The sequence below is a fragment of the Protopterus annectens genome, chromosome 8.part0 (genome assembly GCF_019279795.1).
Source record: "Protopterus annectens isolate FY-2018-M chromosome 8.part0, PAN1.0, whole genome shotgun sequence".
Lineage (NCBI taxonomy): Eukaryota > Metazoa > Chordata > Ceratodontiformes > Protopteridae > Protopterus > Protopterus annectens.
Window position 1 is genome coordinate 1,754,879,750 of NC_056741.1, and position 21,998 is coordinate 1,754,901,747.

A 21,998-nucleotide genomic window follows, 5' to 3' on the forward strand; every position below is an offset into this window, starting at 1 on the left:
TAGTAATTAGTATAAGTATTCTCCATTTCCTCTGTCTATGATATTCTGAAGATATATATTTATATATATATATATATATATATATATATATATATATATATACACACACACACACACACACACACACACACACACACACACACACACACACACACACACACACACACAAACACACACACACACACACTGAAATCCTTTTTTATCAAATTCACGTGCTTATTTATTTCCAAATGTGTCTCCTGCAGCACTGTTTGAAGTTTGCCTTCATTAATATAATTCAATATTCTTACCTTTTTGTCTACACCTGTGAGGCCATTCACTTTCCAAAATAATATGGATAGCATAGCACATATGATAAGAACTCCTATTATATATGATGACTTTTTTTAAATGTCTTATTTCCATTTTCTTGTTACATGCTCCCTCTAATATTTGACAGGCTGATCTTCTATTGAGTTGTTTCTTGTCATCTCCATTTGAACCTATGTCACATTTACAAGACTTTTTGTTTTACTGAAAACCTTCAAAAAATACACCCCAGAACCCCCACTCCACAAAACTATGTACATCTTCATATAATTAAGTTTAACTCTCCTGATAGGAACAATTGTCTCAAATTAACAGCTGTACCTGCAGGCATTAGCTAAACTAAAACTAAGGTTATCCATGTTATGGCACATCTTACAGCCTGTGTTCCTACTTACATGAATTGATGTTTGTTCTTGTCTTATATTAATTCCCCTCCCAGAAGTGAAAAGCAGCTTGCATGCTTTCAGAAAACATTTACTTTTAGACTTAAAAAAGTGCTTTGGCTATTTTAAATAAAACTGAATTATATACTGTTCTAGTAAATGTATTAAATCATTTCAGTAGCAGGAAAACTGCTATCTCATACACTTCTATTCATTTCAAACTTTATTTTTTACTAAGCTGCTGCTGTTGTACTTTTAATTTTATAATTTACCCTATAAACAATGCTAAGATCTCTCAAGATTTATTGTATGTCCCTGTAGTTGGCATATCTCTTTGAAAACATAAGAACAGAATGTACAACTGCCCTCAGCTGAAGACTTCTCAAATGACATTGAAAATGTATTTGCTAAAGGAAAACTTGTCATTGCATTCAGAGTGTTCTCTTATTTTTAAAGCCCATATGCTTACACACACACGCACACACACACACACACACACACACACACACACACACACACACACACACACACACAATCTGTTTTTAGATTAAGCTAAGAGAATTAATCCAGGCATTTACCCATGCAGAAGTAAGAGAAAACATCTCAACCCTATGTGTATTAGAATTAGTGCCCTTTTATACCCCATCCTCCACCCTAACAGCTCATTCATTTTGCATTATAATGCTTAGATTTCTTAAAAAAAAAACACTTGGTTACTTTAGTATATTTATCTCAAACAACAATCACTGAAAATGCTTTACTATATAACATGCACTTTATATCATGAAATGAATATAGTTAAGAACATTTTTTTCTGAGAGTTACTTTGTGTTTCTTTTTAATACCCTTCCAAACATTCATGACATGAAGTTGGGTATGTACCTTTCACCCCCTTCCACAGGTTTAACAAAGTCAACAAAAGACCAATCTTTCTCAGCCACTATTTCTTGCAAAGCCATACTTTATAAATGTGGTTGATGCTTTATAGTCTCACATTTATTCACTAATTTTAATGTTGTTGGTCTTCTTCCTGCTCATCTCTATCTCACAACCCCAAACTGTGGTTCAAATCCAAGGTACTCCCGATTCATCTCGGCAGCTCTTGTTCTTTTTTTTCTGTCTTTCAAGCATTTTCCTTTGGAACATTGGAAAATATTTTATTGGCAATGTCTCTATGAATTTTATTATCAGAAGAATGAGAAGCAGAGTGTCCTTCTGATTGTTAACTCCCTTTTTGTTGGGCAAACCTTTGTATTTTCTCCATAGCATGTTTTTCATCAAAAATAACTTCCATCTTCCAGAAAAAAATATTTGAAAGACAGATGGATACAGCAGCTTGAATCTCACACATGCCTTTAAACATCGTCTGATTGCTGGGATAAACTTGCTTTTCTTCTGCCTGGTGTACAGTAAATAATATTTTTCCACAAGCATTCTACTGTCTCCAGTACTTTGCCATTCTGCCACAGCGTTGTCAGGATCAACTCTTTCTGCTGGTTTGGTTGCATCTTTATGAATACAGGTCTTGGATGCTTTCTCATGGCCAGGTTTGAAGTATACACATGGTGTGCCCTTTCAATTAAAATATATTGCTGTGGAATACCAGTCCAGGTATTTATTTGTGCTACATGAAAAGGGACATCGAGGAGCTCTCTGATTATGTAGCCCAGGCAGGTATGACCCTGACCTTGAGCAGTATCCTACCTTCACCTAGAATGATGCCACAATACAGTGATAAGATGATCAGCTTTAATAATTGGCTTAAATTCTGGTGTCATTCAAAGGGGATCCAATGTCTGTCTGCCTGGGATGACATGCTGGACAAGCCACGCTGCTTCGCAAGGGACGGCTTGCACCTGTCACCCCTGGGCTTCCGGATATTGGCAAAGGCTCTTGCCACCCCATAGTGCCTTTTTAGGCAAGGCTCAAATTCTAAACCTACCACCCTAGAACACCAAAAGGAAAAAACTAAGGGTAATGCTGCTCAATGCCAGAAGTCTCAATCTCAAGATGCACGCACTCGAGGCCCTTCTCAATATGGAGAACATCGATGTCTGTGCTGTGACAGAAACCTGGTTCAAGGCTCCTGAGAGCACCCCAGCACTAACAGGTTTCACCTCATATCATGCTCCGCCCCAAAATCCGGACAACACCAAGAAAGGAGGGGTGTCCATATTCATAAAGGACACCCACACCTCAAGGTTGGTGGCAACGCATGATGCATCGGAGACCATCCAGGTGCAATTAACCATAGGCAAGACTGCTCTGCAATTTGTAGCATGTTACAGGCCACCCTCTCAAACTCAGGAACCTCACATGGCCTTCCTGAAAACATTGGAGGGATAAATGTATCTCCAAACACCATCATACTAGGTGACTTTAACTACCCTAATATAGACTGGGAACACTACTCAAGCCCGAACACTCTAACCCAAAGATTCCTGGAGTTCATAAACTCAAATGCCATGGAACAACTAGTCACCATCCCCACAAGAGGAGAAAACATACTTGATCTCATCATCACGAACATGGGATCAAAATGTTCAACACCAGAAGTATACCCCTCACTGGTGAGATCAGATCATAAACTAATCTCGCTGGAGGTCCTCATCCCGCCCCCACCTGAAACAAAAAAGACCACAGTGAAAAACTTCTCAAAAGCCGATTTCACACTTCTAAAACTAGTGTGGTCTCCTTTAAGGCCCCTGAGCCAGTGGTAAACATTACTCAAACCGCTGAATCACTTACAAATGCCTTCTACCAGCACCTACAGGACTGCATGGATCAGGCAATCCCAAACAAAACTAAGACTCTCTGTACCAAAGGCAAGCGTCCAGTCTGGTGGACCCCAGCCATAAACAAGCTCTACAACAAAAGGAGGAAGCTACTACAAGATAGAGCAAAATCCTTGAAAGGTAAGACACCTTTGATCATTATAAGTAAAAGACTAAGAGCTCTCATAAAATCATCCAAGGCAAATTTTGAGAGAAAAATCGCCAAGGACTCTAAAGAGAATCATAAGGCCTTCTTTAGCTATGTTAGAAACCTAGGAGGAAACTCCCAGATATGCTCAGAATTAGTTCAAAATGATGTGAAAATTACTGAACCTACACACATTGCCAACATACTGGCTGACAGGTTCAGTGCAAACTCCCCCCCCCCAAAAGGAGAGATATCTATTCCAGAGGATTGTAGCCCCCCAAACATCTCCAACGCCCAGGTGAGAACTGCCCTCACTAAGGCAAAAACACAGCATCCATGGGACCGGATGGTGTCCCCGGCTGTGTGCTTCATGAACTCAATGAGGAATTAAACCCACAGTTAGGACAGCTGTTTAATCTTAGCCTCACCTCAGGATGCATCAAGGAGTGGCGCACGCGACTGTGGTCCCACTTCATAAGGGCGGTGCCTCCACAGACCCTGGAAATTACCGCCCATTAGCTTGACAAGCCTTATCTGCAAAGCCATGGAGAGGATCATAATGGAACTCATAAATAAAGACATAGGAACTTGCAGACTTTGGATCCAACTCAGTTTGGCTTTGTCAAAGGCAGATCCTGCCTCTTAAACTTGGTTGACTTTTTCGAGACAGTCACCAAGGCCATTGATGAGGGAAAGGCAGTCCATACAGCCTACCTCGACCTGGCAAAGGCCTTCACACAATACCCCACTCAGGTATCATCGAAAAACTCATCAGCTTGAATGTAAACCCATACATCACAAGATGGGTTGCAAACTGGCTAAGTGACAGAACCCACAGGGTCAGAGTTGCTGGAGCCATGTCAGACTCAAAGCCTGTCACAAGTGGTGTCCCACAGGGCTCAGTCCTGGGTCCACTCTTGTTCGGCATCTACTTTTCTGAAGTACAAGCAAACACAGGAGGGTTATGGCTGACAAAGTTTGCAGATGACTGCAAACTGGGCCATAGTCGAAAACACATCTGACACAGATATCCTCCAGAAGGGCCTCACAGAAATGGATAACTGGTGCCAGAGCCATGGCCTGAAGTTAAACGCCAAAAATGCATAGTCATACCCTTTGGGAAAAACAAGGCTACCCCTAGCTACCATATAGGTGGCAATCCACTGAGCACAGAAAAAGTCATCAGAGATCTGGGGACCCAGGTTGACAGTAGCCTTCGCTTGACACTCATGTTGCTAAAGTAGTTAGGAAAACCTTCTATATCACCCACCTGATCATGAAGGGATTCACATCTAGATCAATGGAGGTCATCGTCCCCCTGTACTCATCACTTATTAGACCTATGATTGAGTACAATGCCCGCTCGAATGTATCTGACCAGACACCTGCTGCAGCTTGAAAGGCCCCAAAAGTTCCTCACCAAAAGGATAAAGGGTCTCAAAGATATGTCTTATGCTGCCCGACTGAAAGAACTCCAGCTCTATTCAGTCTCATACCGCTTGCTCAGAGGTGACCTGTGCCTGACATATAAGGCCATGTCAAACCCAGATTTGATGAATATGCTTCACCTCAAAAAATCTAGATCCCTCAGAACCACAAGGGCGGAGACTTAAACCTTGACACGGTTATAAATAGAACGTGCTGGAGGGACAGATTCATCACCCAGAGACCTCCTATGCTGTGGAACAAAATCCCGGTACATGTGAGGCAGAGCACCTCTCTGGTCTTGTTCAAGAGGAATCTTGACCAATGGATGGGAGATTGCAGATATACCCCAGGGATTACTTCAGCGTCACTGCTTGACAGAGGCACAGCAAAATGATAGGCATAGTTTTTATTCAAACTAAAGGGGTGGCGAAAGCCACATAACTATGGGCTAGGCTTATAAATGCCCTTGGGCAGATAGCCTAGTATGAACCTATGAACCTATGAACCTATTGATAGTCTTAATTTCATGTCTTCTCTGCATGCTCTGCCATCTATCTCTACCATTTTTGAAGCAGCTCTTCTTGAGTAGTTTCATATTCAGCCAGTCTTTTCTTCATTTTAACCTCTGATTTTTTTAAGTTTTATCAGTTCATCTGAGTAGCCATTTAAAATGTATTTCATTGTTTTCCAGCCTTTTGTTATTTGAGTTGATATATGCCTTCAATTTTTCATTTATTTTAATCAGCTCAGCACACATTTAATTTATTTTTCCTCAAAAGTATTGGAAACCATCTCTTGTACCAAAGCTGGAGCTTGAACTGCTTTTCCTGAATAGTTGCAGGATTCTGCCAATTCTCTGTTTTCTCTTCACCTTTTCCACTTGATTTTCTTTCAGACTAAAGTTTCTTCTTTACTGGCATCCTGGCAGTATACTTACTAGCCCTAAATGAATTTTATAAAAATTTACTAACCCTTATCTCTCAGTTTATCTTTTCATACTGGAATAGCTAAAGTTAAGCTGTTGCTTAGTGTACAGCCATCTTGGAAGTGACCCAAGTGGCTCAATGCTATTGATTCATTTTTGTTAGTTGAGCAGTTATTTAATGTCCCAGATAAGGGTTTTATTACTTTCAAAACAGATTAGGTATAGGCCAGTTTGCTTCCTGTTCCTGTCTAAGGAATGAGACTTTTGCACTATTGGTTGCAATTCTTCTTTCTTTCCTTGAACTCAGAAAAGTTTGGTGTAGCTCAATATTGTGAGAATTCCTTTTCCAGTTCTTCCAGGTAGAATATATTCTTTAATTTTGTATGCCCTCTGTAAGCCATGGGCAACTGTGTGACCTAAACCTTCTTTTTATATGGGGATACAGTGCATTCCGAATAGTGTTCAGTTTTGAGTTGAAGAAAAAATCACATACAGGGGCAATAGCATAGCAAGGTAAGGGTGATGGGGAAGTTTCTTCAGGTGCAGAGTGTTAGTGAGCATGCTTGAGAAGTGCAGTAGTGCATTTTCTTCATTATTTTTAGTGCACCCTCATTTTTTGCTCCTTGCTTGAAGAGCTGAAGGAGCATGGATTGGCTGTATGAAGTAGGAAGCCATTTGGTACATATGTACCAATCAGCATGTTACAGAGTAAGCTGAAGTCCCTTTTTATGATTGGAGGAAGGAGGCATGGGTCTGTTTTAGGAAGCTCATAAGTATGAAGACACCAATTGGCTTACTAGAGAGTAATCCAAAGTCCATTTTTGACGGGGTAAGGTGCTACAACAGGAATGGGCACTAGCACTAGATGAAATAGATATTGCCCTGTATAGAGGGACCAATCTATAACACTGGGTAGGGTGCTTTGATCTGGTAACTTATTATTAGGAAAGATCTTTCTTTAGTTATATGAGATGGTTTATTTTATGTTCTGAATGACCAAATGGATTTAATAGGTGAGTGGTCACTTAGAGCACTGGGGAGTATTTCAGTATGAAGGCACCTATTTTACATGTTGGTTAATATTATTATAACAGCCTTTGATCAAGGGCTTTTTTTTGCATAGGTTTGAGTAGGCTCCCATATTATTTGGGCCAGAAAAAACTGCTGCATAATTTTGTTCAGAGGAAGCGAATCTTTCCCAGTAGCACTGATATTGAAATCATTAATAATTATTGCATTGTTATGTGCTCCATTAGGGGGTATATTCTGCAGTGTTTTATGTAAAGTAGAGACAGAGGAGGATTGGGTGTGTAAACTGCTGTAGACCACATGTGAATATGCCTATTCAATGTAATATGTGAGAGTACCCGGTTGTAATTCTTGTCATCTGTAATATGAGATTTAATACAATCCATAATGGTAATTGAGGTATTCCTTTTGATTAGAATTGAAGCATCACCACCAGATCTATTTTTATTCTCTGTATCTTTATATATATATATATGCCATCTTAATTCCTCGATTTCGAGATTGATCTGCCAGGTTTTGACTGCATCTTATTTAATGCCTGGTCTCAATGAGACCGTGTCTATTAAATGTTGTCTTAAAAGGTTGGCCTTGAAAAGGTAGATTTAAGGTGTTATTAGTTTTTCCAGTGTAAAATCCAGGATATGTGATACACTTTGCCATATATACATGATCCTGTCTGTCTTATAATTATACCTGCCCTTAACCATCCATTTAGAAACCTTGCTAAAAATAACTGTATTGACGTCTGTGTCAATAAATCAATATTGACTACAGTAGCCACATTTGTAAGTAAAACATGACCCATTGCAAAAATCCCTCAATGGTCTTTTAATAATGTTTTTAATATTAGGTTGATTCTTATAAGTACAATTAAGAGGATCTCTGAACAAGAGTCTAAAACTCTCATCATTTTGTTGCACAGACTAATTTTTAAGAATAACTTTGTAGATTTCAAAACCATCTAATGAATAATGCAAAAGCATATTGATGCTCATGGAAAAGAAGTTTGAAGAACCCTCCTCATAAATGCATATAATATATTACTTTCTGCCTACTGACAATGTATTCCCCTAACTTAAACCAGGGATAACTATACCTGTGAACATGCCTATCTCATGTTTTTTCATGTATCCTGTGTAAATAAATTACCTGTAATTATGTCTACATTGTTATATTTTTGACTCTGACTGCCCTGGGCCTCCACTGAAAATGGACATGTATCCAGTCAGACTGTCCCGGTCAACAAATGTAAAATAAATAAAATAAATAAATAAGAACTGTCAGATACTAAGGAGTGAACCCAGTGTGTCCTGTTAATAGGTACAGAGTCTACCACTAGACCATGGTTTCTGATGTTCATTTCACTGTGGAATTTACTAATTTCATTAATAGAAGTCACATAGCCTCCTTTAATAATAGGGGCATATTTCTCCCTATGTTCTTGCAGAATTTGTTGGTAAAAAAGTCTATAATTCCAATAGGATACCCTCTCTCCAAGAGCACATTTTTGAGGATGTGGAAATTGTCAATACAGGTGTTGTCATGAGGCATTAACTGGGATAAAAGTATGAAGTGACTTTTAACAACCCCCCTTTTTCTGATGTAAAGGGTGGTTGCTTTAGAAATGTAAGAAGGCATTAAAAAATGTTGGTTTCTGGTAGATGTTAGTAATAATATTCTCCTCTTCCCCTTCTGAAATAACAATGTCCAAGTAATGTGTTTGTTTAACATCTATGCAGTGTGTAAATTCTAAAAACAATGAAGATAACTATAAATCATCCAAAAAGATTTCAAACTGCTCTTTGCTACCAGACCACATTTTTATCGTCCAAAAACCGATGATAAGAAACATGGTGAGAAAACAATTTCAACTTGAAAAGTTTATCAATTTCACACCATAAAAGAATGACATTGGTGAATACGGGAACACATGCAACCCCCATTGCTACTCCATGGAGTTGTTTATAATTTACACCATCAAATAGGAAAAGATTGTTACTAAGAAGTTCCATCAGTTCCAAAACCAACACTGAGTAATTCTTGGAAAGAGTATTGTGTTTTTTAATAACCTCACCAACCACTCTATCCCCAGTTCATGGAATTGCTGTATACAAATATTTGATATCCAAAGTAATCAAAAATTGAATTTCATCACTGGAAATACAACAATGTTTTTCCTGTAAGTTCCACAAATCCCTTAAAATGTGTGGAAAGTTCAAAAACAATGCATTTAGTCTTTGATCTATATATTTTGTCAATAGTTTTGTTATAAATCCTTTGGTGACAACAGTGCGGCAAAATTTGTGGGTCTTGTATTGAAGAATTTATTTTTGGAATCCCGAAAATCTTCAGGATATTACTCATGAAGTTGAAGAGAAATGTTATCAAACATTAACTATTCATCCAACTGGATGTTAATTGCTCTACAGGCAATGCTGATTTCATTGGTTGACACAGTATGGTAAACCAGATCATCTCCAAGTAAGGGAATCATTCTACCAATGTAGTCAATAAAGTCCATGATGACCAAACCCCCTCCCTTGTTTGGCTTCAAATATCTAATATCTTTGTCCAAGGTTATTTTGTCTAAAACCTCCTTCAACTGTGTGGTAAGATTAAAATATCAGTATTTTCTCACTTTTAGCCAGTAGATCTCTAACTTCCTTTTCACATGTTTTTTTTCAAATACATTAATTGTGGGGTGAAGCAGGATTGGCCAAACTGTTTCTTTAAAATTCATTGGGAGAAATGTCTCTAATTATCTCATTGCCATATAAAACATGAAAATTAAGTTTTATAGTAAAAACTTTAAGATCCAGACGTTTGTTCAGTGTTGGCTCCTCCAGATGGGATAAATGTAAATCCTTTCAAAAACAGTTTGTGGCAGTCTAGATTAACTTCTAAACTTGAAAATTTCTAAATTTTAAAATTATAGAAAGAGGTCATGGAAAAAGTACCTTTGTTTGTTACAACAAAAAGTCCATCCAATAGGACTGACCTGGTTACATTTTGCTGTACAGAAGTAATGGAAACAATCTCTTCATTTAATGCAACAAGGGGACCTTCCACTGAACCTGGCCCAATTAATGATTCCTGTATGGACCATTGTTGTTGTTCCTACTCCTCCAGTTGTTCCCCCTCTCTATTCAGTTTACATTTTCCTGCATTGCTGTTTCTTTTTTTGCCAATCTCTCGGATTGTCTCAGAATGGGGACATCCAAAGGGAAATCATATCCATCTCCATAGTGGTCCTCATGTTGGTTATTATCCAAATCACCTGTACTGATATGGTGGTCATTGTAGGGAATAGGACCTATACTTTTAACTGCAATTTGGGGATAAACTGACTTGTTTTTACAATCATCATCATTGCATTGTAACATCTTATGTTTTTTCCTTTTAAGGGAAATAAACTTGGAATCAGTATCTGAAAAAACATAATTGAATTTGTTTTTGTTTTTAGAAAACACAAGGTCCTCAGTAACAGAACATACTACTTTGGAAATCTCATCCTTAAAACTGTGTGTCTGCCTCTCTTTCTCTCTTATGATCAATGTTGTTAATTACAAACTGTTTTTATCAAAAAGTTCAAGCAGTTCCATATGGAGTTCCATATGGAAAGCAGAGTTCTCCTGTACTCCTTGTGGAAATTTCCAGATTCACAGACCTTTTGGGACAGCCTGCCTCTTTGTACTTTCCATTAAAAATTAATCACCCAATTGAAGAGATTTGAACTTATATAGTGATTTGTCCAAAGGCGTAGTTTGTTGATCTAAAGAGAAATATTCTCCCTGTGTGGATTTAATGTAACATACTTCTTTTGGATAATTGAAACAGTTCAACCATCTGTTAACATTACTGGTATCTGAATAATCTCTATTAGGTGAAGAATGTTGGAAACTTCTATAAGGTCACTGACATTCAAAACCAGCTTGTGGAGTTGGTAAGTTGGAAATGGGAGGTTGTGATGAAGTGAAACCAGTGATATCTGTCATAGTCTTCTGTTGTGAAACCAGTTGAGATAATTATTGATTAAGCAATATTAAATTCCCCACCAAACCAAGGAGACTGGCATTTGAGTATTCTCAAACAAAACTTCTTCCATGTCGGATGCTGATATGCCAGTGAATCACCAGAAAATCATTCCAAAATAAAAAAAAAAACTATAGGTAATAAACCAGCACTGGACCATAAAAAAACATGAATAAAATACCAGCACAACCAGATAGCAGTCCAAACATGAAAGTTTAATGAATATCCGCAGTCACATACGTGGTTAAGTGCTTTCATCTGCAAGACATCTTCAAAACCAGGTATGCACTAAAAATGTCCAGTAAAACCCTTGGATTGACACCCACCATGGCTGAACCAATCCTTTTAAAACGTTTGAAAATCAATCACTTGAAATATGCAAATACAAAAATTGACCATAGGCCAATCAAAACAATTACCTATCAAAATGCAAGTTTAGAGTAAAAAAACAATCAAACAATTACATAAGAATACTGAACCCTTGGATTGACAACCACATGGTTGAACCTCCTTCCCGCAATTTTGGAGGACTGTGCAATGATGAGATCTATAGGGAAGGTTGCATGTAAATGTTGTGATTTTATTGTAACATTGCTGTAATTGGAGTGCAGATTAGTGACTATGGTTGAGGCATAATATAGTGCTGGAAGTAGGTAATGCATAGGCTGTAGTTTTTCTGCTGTCTTCAGTGTGAAAAAAAATATTTATTTATGTGGTATATGGTGCCAAGTTTCTGATGTGCCTTTGTTTACTACTTTTGTTTGTGTAAGTCAAATTTTAGGTTGTCATCGATAATGACCTTGAGGAATTTGGTATGAGAAGCTTGTTGAATATGAGTGTTGTTTAGCATGCATTGGAAGTTATTCAGACAGAACTCAGTGGAAGCAACTGATTCTTGTGTTTTTGTTTGCAATGAATTAGGATTTTCTACTGTACAGATGGATGCCAAGTTTTCTACTACCAGCCTGGTTTGATTAGAAAGAGAGTTGGAAGGTAATTTCTGATAATGTTGAAAATTAAAGGCCCTAAGATTAGTGGGGTAGCCCTGCTGGAACCAGGAGAAAGGTGGAGGGTTTGAAATCCCACTTAACTTGGTGACTAAAAGATAGCACTGAGTTTTTGTTTTTGAAAGAGTATGCTGTATAAGACAGTTTTCCATGCTTTGTACAGATCAAATAATTGAGTGGAGACTATTTTACCATTGTTTCTACAGAGCTTGACAGTATTTATAAAGTACAGAAGTGCTGTTGCAGTACTGTGATTGGGTCTGAAGTCATATTGTCTAGGGGATTTCTCACTGATTATTGTGAGTGGTGGAAGGATGCATTTGGTGACAGATAGTACTTCAGAATAACTCCCTTTACATAGTGGCAAGATGTAGGATTGTTTGTTTGTAAATAGCTGGAATGTAGTATTTCTGGATTGACTTGATGAGAGAATGGAACCTAGGTAGGCTATTGCTATATGGAAAATTTAAGGTGCTTTTGTGGAAGGTTAGAAGCAGCCAGAATATGGATTTTAATTTTTGGAGCAGTTTTTGATTGTGTGTATGGGGATTGGTTTAGGATAAAACTGGCATTGGGGGAGTAGGTTACATGCTGGTTAGACAGATGTGATTAGTGATGGTTTGGATAAAGTGAGTATTGAAGATGGTGGCAATACTTTGCTGTGGGGATGGCTAGGAGAAGGAATTGGCTGTTTGGTCCTATAAGTGAAGCAATTTATTCATTCATTAAATTACAGAACAATTTTTAATTGTTTCAGCTTGCATGTTGCAGCATAAGGAAGCATTTTTTCTTGTCTTCAGTTACTTTCTTTTATTGAGGTATCAAAGCTATTTGAAGGTTTGTTTGTTCTGCTGTATTTTACATTCTGTGTTGCTCAGACTTTTTGTCTATTTCTCATCAGTTCTTTGGTTGAATGTTTAAGTCATGGGGCAGGGTTTACTTTTTCTCATTTTCTTCTTACAGGAGCCTTGTTGTTTACACTGCTAAAACATGTTTGATTGAATTGTAGTTTTACTTCAAGTGGATGATATTTAAGGATATTTCAGTTACATCATGTTAAGACTGCTGCAAACGTATTTTTCTCAAATTATGTTGTGTTCTATACATTGTTGAAGTGGTATTGTTTTGGGGTGGATAGGAGTTGACTGATGGCATAGCTTAGGAGGTGATCACTGATGGTGTTGGGGACTATTCCTGTGAATGTAATTTTAATGGGATCATATGTTAGGATCTGACCTAAAGTGTTGGTCCTAGTATTACGTTTGTTATGTCTGGTGGGAATGGTAATGAGGTGGCTTAAGCTTTATAGGTTTATGGAAAGCTGATGAGTAGTGTCACTGCTGAGTTCTAGTCAATACTGAAGTCTCCCAGGATTATAGTATCTTGTGGGGGGTTGCTGATTTCCAGGAGAATATACCTTTGACAGGTTAATTAAAGCAGTATAAAGGTCTATATGTTGGGGTGGAGTTGTGGCCCTCCAATAGTCTAACCAGTACAGTAAAGACTACTGCAACATAAAATTAATGGAAAAACTTTTGCAACTGTAAACAAATGCCTGCAGTTTCATTTCATTACTGGCTATAGCCTATTGTTAGATTTAATTGAAGGTGTCTTCCTTTTGATAATTTTAGAAACTTGAGGGACTTTCAGCTGTGAAGTTCCCCAGCCAGTGAACTATCCACCTGAGGATCTTTGAAATCTGCTTGGTGTATAAAAATACCTATGGAAACATCTCCAAGCAAAAATCATAAACCTTCTGGATGTTTTCCTATACTTGGATGCCATACATATGTCCTGTAACTCTTCCTTTGTAAATTCCTTTTCATTTTATCTTCTGCTTCTGATTGATTCTTACAGCATCATGAACTATTTTATATGCCCAACAAATATGCATTTATTTTTAACAGTAACTTCTGTTTCAAACTCAGCTAAGACCTCAACCAAAGCTATTTTTTTCAATATGCACTCCCATATTCCTTTCTCTTTGCCTGTACTCTGTTATCAATCTCTGGTAAGGAAGACTATCTCTAATCTGTAATTAAAACTTCTGCTTGGCCTCATCCCACTCTATCACCTTTCCCTCCAAAATAATTTGTTTCCATTACCTTGAACTCTTTGCTAATTTTCTCCAGTTTAGAATTACAGATCAAAGAGATCTTTTACATATAAATATTCAACATCTTTGGATGTTAAGAAACCAAGCTTGTTCCCCATATTTAACAGATACAGCACAAACTGTTACAGTGCACAGTGGATGAATACGTTTTTCATAATCACTATTATCAAGTATTTTTACACATAGATAAATACTTTCCCTACTAAATAAAACATTATATATGTTGTTAGATTCCCTAACCATATAGTAATATTTATTTTTACACAACTGTTTTAATTCAAACCTTTTTTACAAGTTGTTATACATAGGTTTCTGATTCAATGTTTTATAACTGCTTTTGCTTTGCTCAACAACATTTGTTCAAACACAGAACTAATACTTCACAATTTATGATGTAAAACCTACTTTTATAAGACTTTTGTTCAACAAGCAATTTTTCATGTCCATTATTATGGCCCATACTAGAGTACACATCCTTAAATTAATTGCCTCATATAAATGTGCACTCATATTTTCTAACATACATTTCTCACTAGATTCCTGTTTGAAGATAATACCTAAAAGTGACTTATTTTCTGAACATTTTTGTCAAAGAATAAATATTTTTAAATCTAGCATTGTACAAAATTGGAAAACATCCTAAGAAAAAACATAAACATCTGTTAACTAACAAGGAACAAATCGTAAACATTTGCTTAACAGCAAAATGCTATTAAAGCTAATGATAACTGTTAGTCCTTGACAGGCCTTTTGGTTTGTGAATAAATAAAAAGTAGCCATTTAAATGAATTATGGTAGTCTTCTTAAGACAGTAAGGTAAAACTACAAGAATTTCCAAAGCCAGTCTAACCAGCAAGTTCTTGCTTGTGCTTCTCCACAAACTCAGAAACATACTCATGAGATGGATTGTTTCTAGATTTGTTGTTGTGAAACAAGTGGAGTATTAGCTGTGTAAATGACTTTCAGAATACCAGCTAGCAAAAATCCATCCCCCATCTTTTACTCTCATGAGGCACCAAGAAATATACCAAGTATGAATTCAAGGGCTAATGCTGCTAAGGTAGGGGAGTGTACATAACATAAAAGACAACTGCCAATGTCCAAATAACAAAAACAAGTTCATTCACAACAGAGTTGAATGGTTTCAACCTGATAATCCTAGGGACTTCTTCAGAACTAGTAACACTTGCAAAACAACCACTTAGTCTTGCTAATTAACTACCTAATAGGTCATATGATAACTTGTTCACTTATCAACAAACAGTGTATACATTGCATAACTAGTGGATATCAAAATATTTGAAAATATATAAAATAAGTGCCTAGATACAAATATAGGTATATATATATATATATATATATATATATATATATATATATATATATACATGTAAAATATAGCAAACTAATAATATTAAAATATAAAATACAAGTTAAAATGTATAAAAAACCCTTTATAAAAATGACTTTGAGACCACTTTAAACATGGAGCACCTGGATTCTTAAGCTCTATGATATTCATAACTTAGTTGCTCTTAATTTAAGTACACTACTCAATGAAACCGTGTCATTTAAACCAAGGATGATACTTGCATCTAGCCTTAGCTGCCATACGAATTCATGACATTCTAACTTACTTTCCCAAGGACAATCCCTTAGATTGGTAGGTACTTCTTCCAAGATGAAAAATAAAAATCTCTTATTGCCAGTACAGGTAAGCTTATGTTTATAAAATGTATTATTTTCATTACTAAGCTCCAAATCATAGATGCCCTCATATATTCACTTTTTTAAAGCATGTTCAGTTTTTCCTACATAAAATGAGTGACTGTAGCCAAAAAAGCAATCTAAACAACTCATTTGTATTATAATTGAATGTATAGTGTAATTTAATTTCATAAGAGATGGTATCTAATTTCAAAGAATGTACTTGGTAAATAAATTTGCATTGTGTACAAGACCCAGATGCCTTTTGCATGTAAATTGTGAACCCATCCTAAGAATATTTTTATTTCGTCATCATTAAGTCTCCAATTATTAACCAATATCTGTTTAACCATATTAGAGCCTGGACAATATTTAATACACATAGTGTGTTCATAATCTTTGAACTTAGATAAATGTAAGTTTTCCTTTTCAATCCCTTCCCAATAACAATAAAATCTCTCTTCCTTTTTGCAATAACTTTTTCTTTGATTTCATTTAACAAGGAGGATGGGTAGCCTCTGTAAATGAACATATCCATAGTATTGTTGATTTCCATAAGAAACTGTTCATTATTGGAAACTATTTGAGAGATTCTAACCATCTGTACCTTACCCAGGCTTTTTTTATAATATGGATGGTTACTATGAAAGTGTAATAAATTATTAGAATAGGTGGGTTTATAGTACAAACCAGACTCAAATCTAGATATATGTCTATTCTTGGTTCAGCTAACATGTAAGTAATTAGTACTAATAAAAAATATATATATGTACATTTTAAAAGTTCTGCAGTGGAGTTTAGAAATGTAACAAACTTCACTAGCTCTATTTCACTGCTTTTCTAAATAATAAAGTTATCATCCAGAAAACATAGGAAGGCTGCTATATTGTGCATATAAGCAGTATTAAACACATAATGTTGTTCCCAATACCAGAAGATGATATTTTTATAGGGGCATACAAGCTGCCCCCATAGCCACACCTATTGTCTGTTTATAAAATTCCCCCCACAAAGTAAAGAAGATTTTTATCTAATACAAATTCCATGAAATCAACTACCATGTTAATCTCATTATTGTACAATATGTCATGCTGGACACAAGCTTCTCTAAACCATTCAATACCAATACCATGGGGGATGCAGATAAACAGATCAACATCAATTGTAGCCAGTATCCAATTGTCATTGTATAGTTCATGTTTAATGTGCCCAAAAAATCCCAAGAATCTGTCAGTATGTATGGAAATTATTGCAAAAAAATATTTTAAAGTCCCATCCACAAATATGGCTAAAGGATGAGTTTTGGAGCTGGATGTAGCCACAATAGGACACAAGGAGATCTTGCAGGTCTTTATGTACTTTGGGAATGCCAAAAATAGCTGGCACTCTGGATTTTTCCACAATTACATATTTACATAGTTTATGATCAATATGGCCTTGAGCTAATAAATCCTTAAGATATAAATCTAACTTATGATAAAAAATATTTACTTCATTCCTAGATGCCCTAACATAATGGGCTTCATTGTTAAGCAATTCATACATTTTGGGCAGGTAATCTATGGCATCATACTGCTCAACTGTCCAGATTTTCTCAGAATGTCCAGAATTTTTGCTCATATTTTTTGTATATGTACATGTTATGTAATATGTATATCATGATATGACACTTCATCAAACTACACAAACATTTATGCAAAATACATTGATCCCTACAGTCTGAAGCACAATACCAAAAACTATGAAAACTATGAAAAACATGCAATCAAAGAAGGAAACAAATAGTAGCATTTTCTGATCTGCAAACCAAAACCCTACAGACCATGTCTGACTGAATAGTGATAGGATTAATGAAAGTTTTTTTAAGTTAATGTACAGGTTTAGGGGCAAGGTTACCATGTATGAATACACGCAAGGTTACCATGCATGAATACAATGATCATAGGGATTCATCTAGCAAGCACCTCCTTGGATCATTATATTTATGTTGGCACTGCTCATTAGAGTGGCTAATGCTAGTGGTATCATTCAGTACTCTGGCAGGAGCATGCCAGGCATCTGCCTTATTTAGAAAATGATTCTCCAACAACTGCTTTGTATGTGGCATATGCAGCAGTTAAACAAATTGTACTCCTTGCTCAACACATGGTTTCCTGCCAGTGTCTGATCATGCTGAGTCCATAAACACTCATCAGGTCAAATCTAGTAGTGAAAAGGGTAGCCATGGAGCATGACCGCACATCACAGAGACCCGTGATGCATATTCATGTGCAACACTGCAGGGAATGCTGACCAGTGGAAGCATGATGAATATGATCAGTAGCTCATTAGCTTGGACAGGCTTCACAGGTTCACATTCCATAAGTGACCTCAGTGCCCATGCACAGCCCCAGTGGGCAACTGGGTAGCATAAAGACCTTGGTCATTAGCAGGATGCAGATTGAAATTAATGTAACTATGCTGCCTATCCACATACATCAAACTTGACCTAAAGCCTGCCAAGTAGTATATAATAAGAATGATTGCACATTGTGTTACTGGTGTAGTTCACAGATAGTCATGCTAAGTCACTGCATATTAGCTGCACTACAAGTCTGGTTTTGCATGAAAAATATGGTTACCATTTTGTGGAAGATTATACTGCAGAAAGCATCACAGTGAATCTAATGGAAGTTGATATCTGTGTGTACTATCATATAAGGAAATTAGAATGAATGACTGTTGAGATGACAAGAAGCCACCATTTATTGTTCAGACATACAAAATCATATAAGTTATTTCATCATTAACTGAATTCTTCAGACTGTGAATATATCAAATGAAAAGACTTTAATAGATGAAATGTCATATACAGACCATCTGTAACTTAAATATATGGTTTATATCAAGTTAGGTGACATGAGTACATTTTACCTTTTTCATATAGTAATGGATGCCAGTACTGTATTCACTGCTCAATGGAGCATGGCCATAGTATACATTTTTGTATAGTAATGTCATGTGTGTGATTACAATGCATTGGTTGTGAAAGTGATCTTACTGGTTGGGGTGTATGCCTTAAACTAACAGAGAACAGTGGAGAGGCAAGACATGTTGCCATCCTGTGGGGGGATGTTCAGTCTCCCAGGTCACAGGAAATAGGAGGGAAAGGTTGCAGTCCTGTAAGAGTGATGCTCATCCACCAAGCCCACGCATAAGGAGCAGTGCATGTTGTAGCCATGTGCAGAGGGCTGTTTGTTCACCCTGGGTATAGGGAAGAGGGAGACCAGATTGCATTTATTTTAGGTCTTCATCTACCCATGGATAGGGAACAGTCAGGACAGGTTACAGTTCTTTAAGGGGGTGTATCCACCAAGGTGCAGATACCATAGACAGGTTCTGTTACAGCCTTGCCATGGTAATGTCTACACACTGTTGTATACACAGACAGGCAGCAGGACAGGGCTACCAGGGATGCTGATTCTCCAGTTAACCAGGGACACACCACCCTATAGGCACAAATGATTGAAACAGCACATGTCACATCCATGCCTATAATTGCCACATTATGGCATAACATCAGACCATTTACTTTGTTGCAGCACAGAAGTTTATACTCACCACAAAAAGCTGGAAACATTAGAGATATGTGTTGGCTGATATGAGCAGTACCACATACTGATACTGATCCACACATAGTGCCACAAGTGTATCTGATCTATCATGGGACCAAAACAAATGGCAACAGCTAGAGAAGTAAGGAGTGTAATAAAATAAATAAGAAAGAGTTAGAGGTCATCCAAATTTCAGTGCAATGGATAAAAATTATCCTGCTAAAGAATAGAATAAATAAATCAATATGGAAAAACTACATGTGAGGACAGCAAACATGATGATGCAGTTGATCCTCCTAAAATATAACAGAGAGTGGATAGAAAAAAATAGAAAAGAAATGCAGAAAGGTCTGGAACTATTTTAGAAAAGATGAGGGAATACTTTTTGTTCAAATGGATGAGTAACCTAAAAGAGGAGGGATGACAAGTTAAAGAGAAGAAAGAATGATTACCATGAAAGAGGAGATGAACTACATGCTTAAAGGGATATATGAAATAAAATAGAGGGGAGTGAGAAAGAAAAGGCAGACCTTCAAATATGTTAGGGTATGTATTCAAGGAAGCTGAATGTATGTATATTTATTGAACTATTTTCCATTATATAATATTTATTTATTTTATTAGTTTTATACAGTGTGTCAGTAAATTGTAATGGCAAAGTTAATTTCATAGAAAACAATAGATATAATATAAAGAAAATATACTCAATCAAAAATGAAACCTGAAATAAAAATAACAAAGAAGACATATGAAACAGAATATAAGATAAGGTAAGATATAGAATAGTTATATAAGCATATAAATTCAGCAGCCTGCAAAAACTGAGGGACTATACCAAAAAGATGAATCATACAGAAATAAAAAAAAATTTCCTCCATTCTTTTAAAACTATTTAACTCACAAGCCAAAGGTGATGTTTCATTTTGTTGAAATATTTATTCTATTATCAAAGACGTATACCAGGTCTTTATATTAGCTAACTGATGCATGTGGGATGATAGATGTAGAAAATATTACATTAGAAAATTACATTCAGGTCATACTGATGAGCATAATACAATGGGCGGACTTTTTTCATTTACAGGTATTATCACAGTTCCTTATGGACAGCAATGGAAAGAACAGCGAAGATTTGTTTTAATGTTACTAAGAAATTTTGGTCTTGGTACAAAGACAATGGAAAACATGATCATAGAGGAAGCAAAGTATTTAGTTAAATATTTTGAAGACAAGAATGGTAAGAATTATTCAGTATTATTTTTCCACTAAGTTTGTAAGTAATGACCAGCAGTTTGTAATATGTATATATGTGCATTTACTCATAACCAGCTTTATTTTAATTTCCATACTATATTAATTCTGATAATGTAAATGAGTGTGTCTTTTCATATAATGTAACATGATTTCTTTCTAATGCATAAGTCATGTTTTAAGTAATCTTGTCAATGAATCAGACCAAGAAATAAAGGAATGTATAATGTGCAAAATGCATCAAAAGAAATAAAATAACTTAGCAATATGTTGCATCATCAGCATGAACACTGATGTGTTAAGTTTAAGCTTTCATTATTACTGCTTGTAACATAAGAATCAACCAGTATTTTTACTGGATAGATAACAAAACATACTTTACGATACTGAAATTTGCAAACACAGCTAAACCCTTAGACAAAGCTTACAAAAACTGTTATAAATATAAGATTTTGTGAACTTTGTCAGCTTTACTTACAGACTGTGCACATAGTGACATAAAACAAGAACATGCGATTATCATGCTGAGACTCTGAATGATGCTAAGCTAGTTGCAGCACCTTACAGTAAACTATCCATGAGTTGCACTATTTTTCAGAAGCAAAATTATTTATCATTTTGTATGGTATATATAATTATATATACTTTTAAAAGAGAAGCATTTATTAATCACATTTTATTTTCTGACAAATTTTAAACATTAAATACATTGCATTATTTTTCTTCATCTGTTTTCAAGTCTACTGAAATTAGAGTGTAATCCACGTACTTCAGCTCTAAAGCTGTCACACTTCTTTTCAGTTTGAGGTTGTACTATGTCATTTTATTCTATAAACCTATAACACTTTTGGCATGTTCTTTGTTTCATCACATATGAAAAAAATCATCAGTTATAGACACAATACCTTCAACCAGTTGATTGCTTGTGCAAAAGCTCTTTGAAATGCTATTGGTGCTGAAGATATATCATATGGAAATGTTAGAGATCTGTTTCATCATATTTGTAAATACAATATGCACTAATTTGCCAAAATTATTGGTTGGCACCTGGCAGTAGAAAAACTAAACTGCACAAAACAGTCCTTCCCTTACACGGATTTATTATATTTTTTGTGGATCTATGCATATTCCACTCTTGTCTGCATTACCAACTCTAAACATGCTATTTACTCAAGCAGTGGGATTTGTGTCTTAATCACAACTTTGATTTACATTCTCCTCAGGTTGTTTTCAGTTCTACTTTTCAGGACAACTTGAACATTTCATAGAGTATGTGTCATTAGTAAAACTGTAACA

General features: G+C 36.1%; 1 protein-coding gene across 1 annotated transcript in view; it reads left to right on the forward strand.

Annotated features, from left to right (window-relative positions):
* The window catches only part of LOC122808557 (cytochrome P450 2C15-like), a 755,055-nt gene that overhangs the window by 19,855 nt on the left and 713,202 nt on the right, over window positions 1-21,998 (forward strand). The window contains exon 4 of the mRNA XM_044079512.1: window positions 20,536-20,688. Coding sequence (XP_043935447.1) covers window positions 20,536-20,688 — 153 coding nt within the window. The remainder of the gene's footprint in view (window positions 1-20,535; window positions 20,689-21,998) is intronic.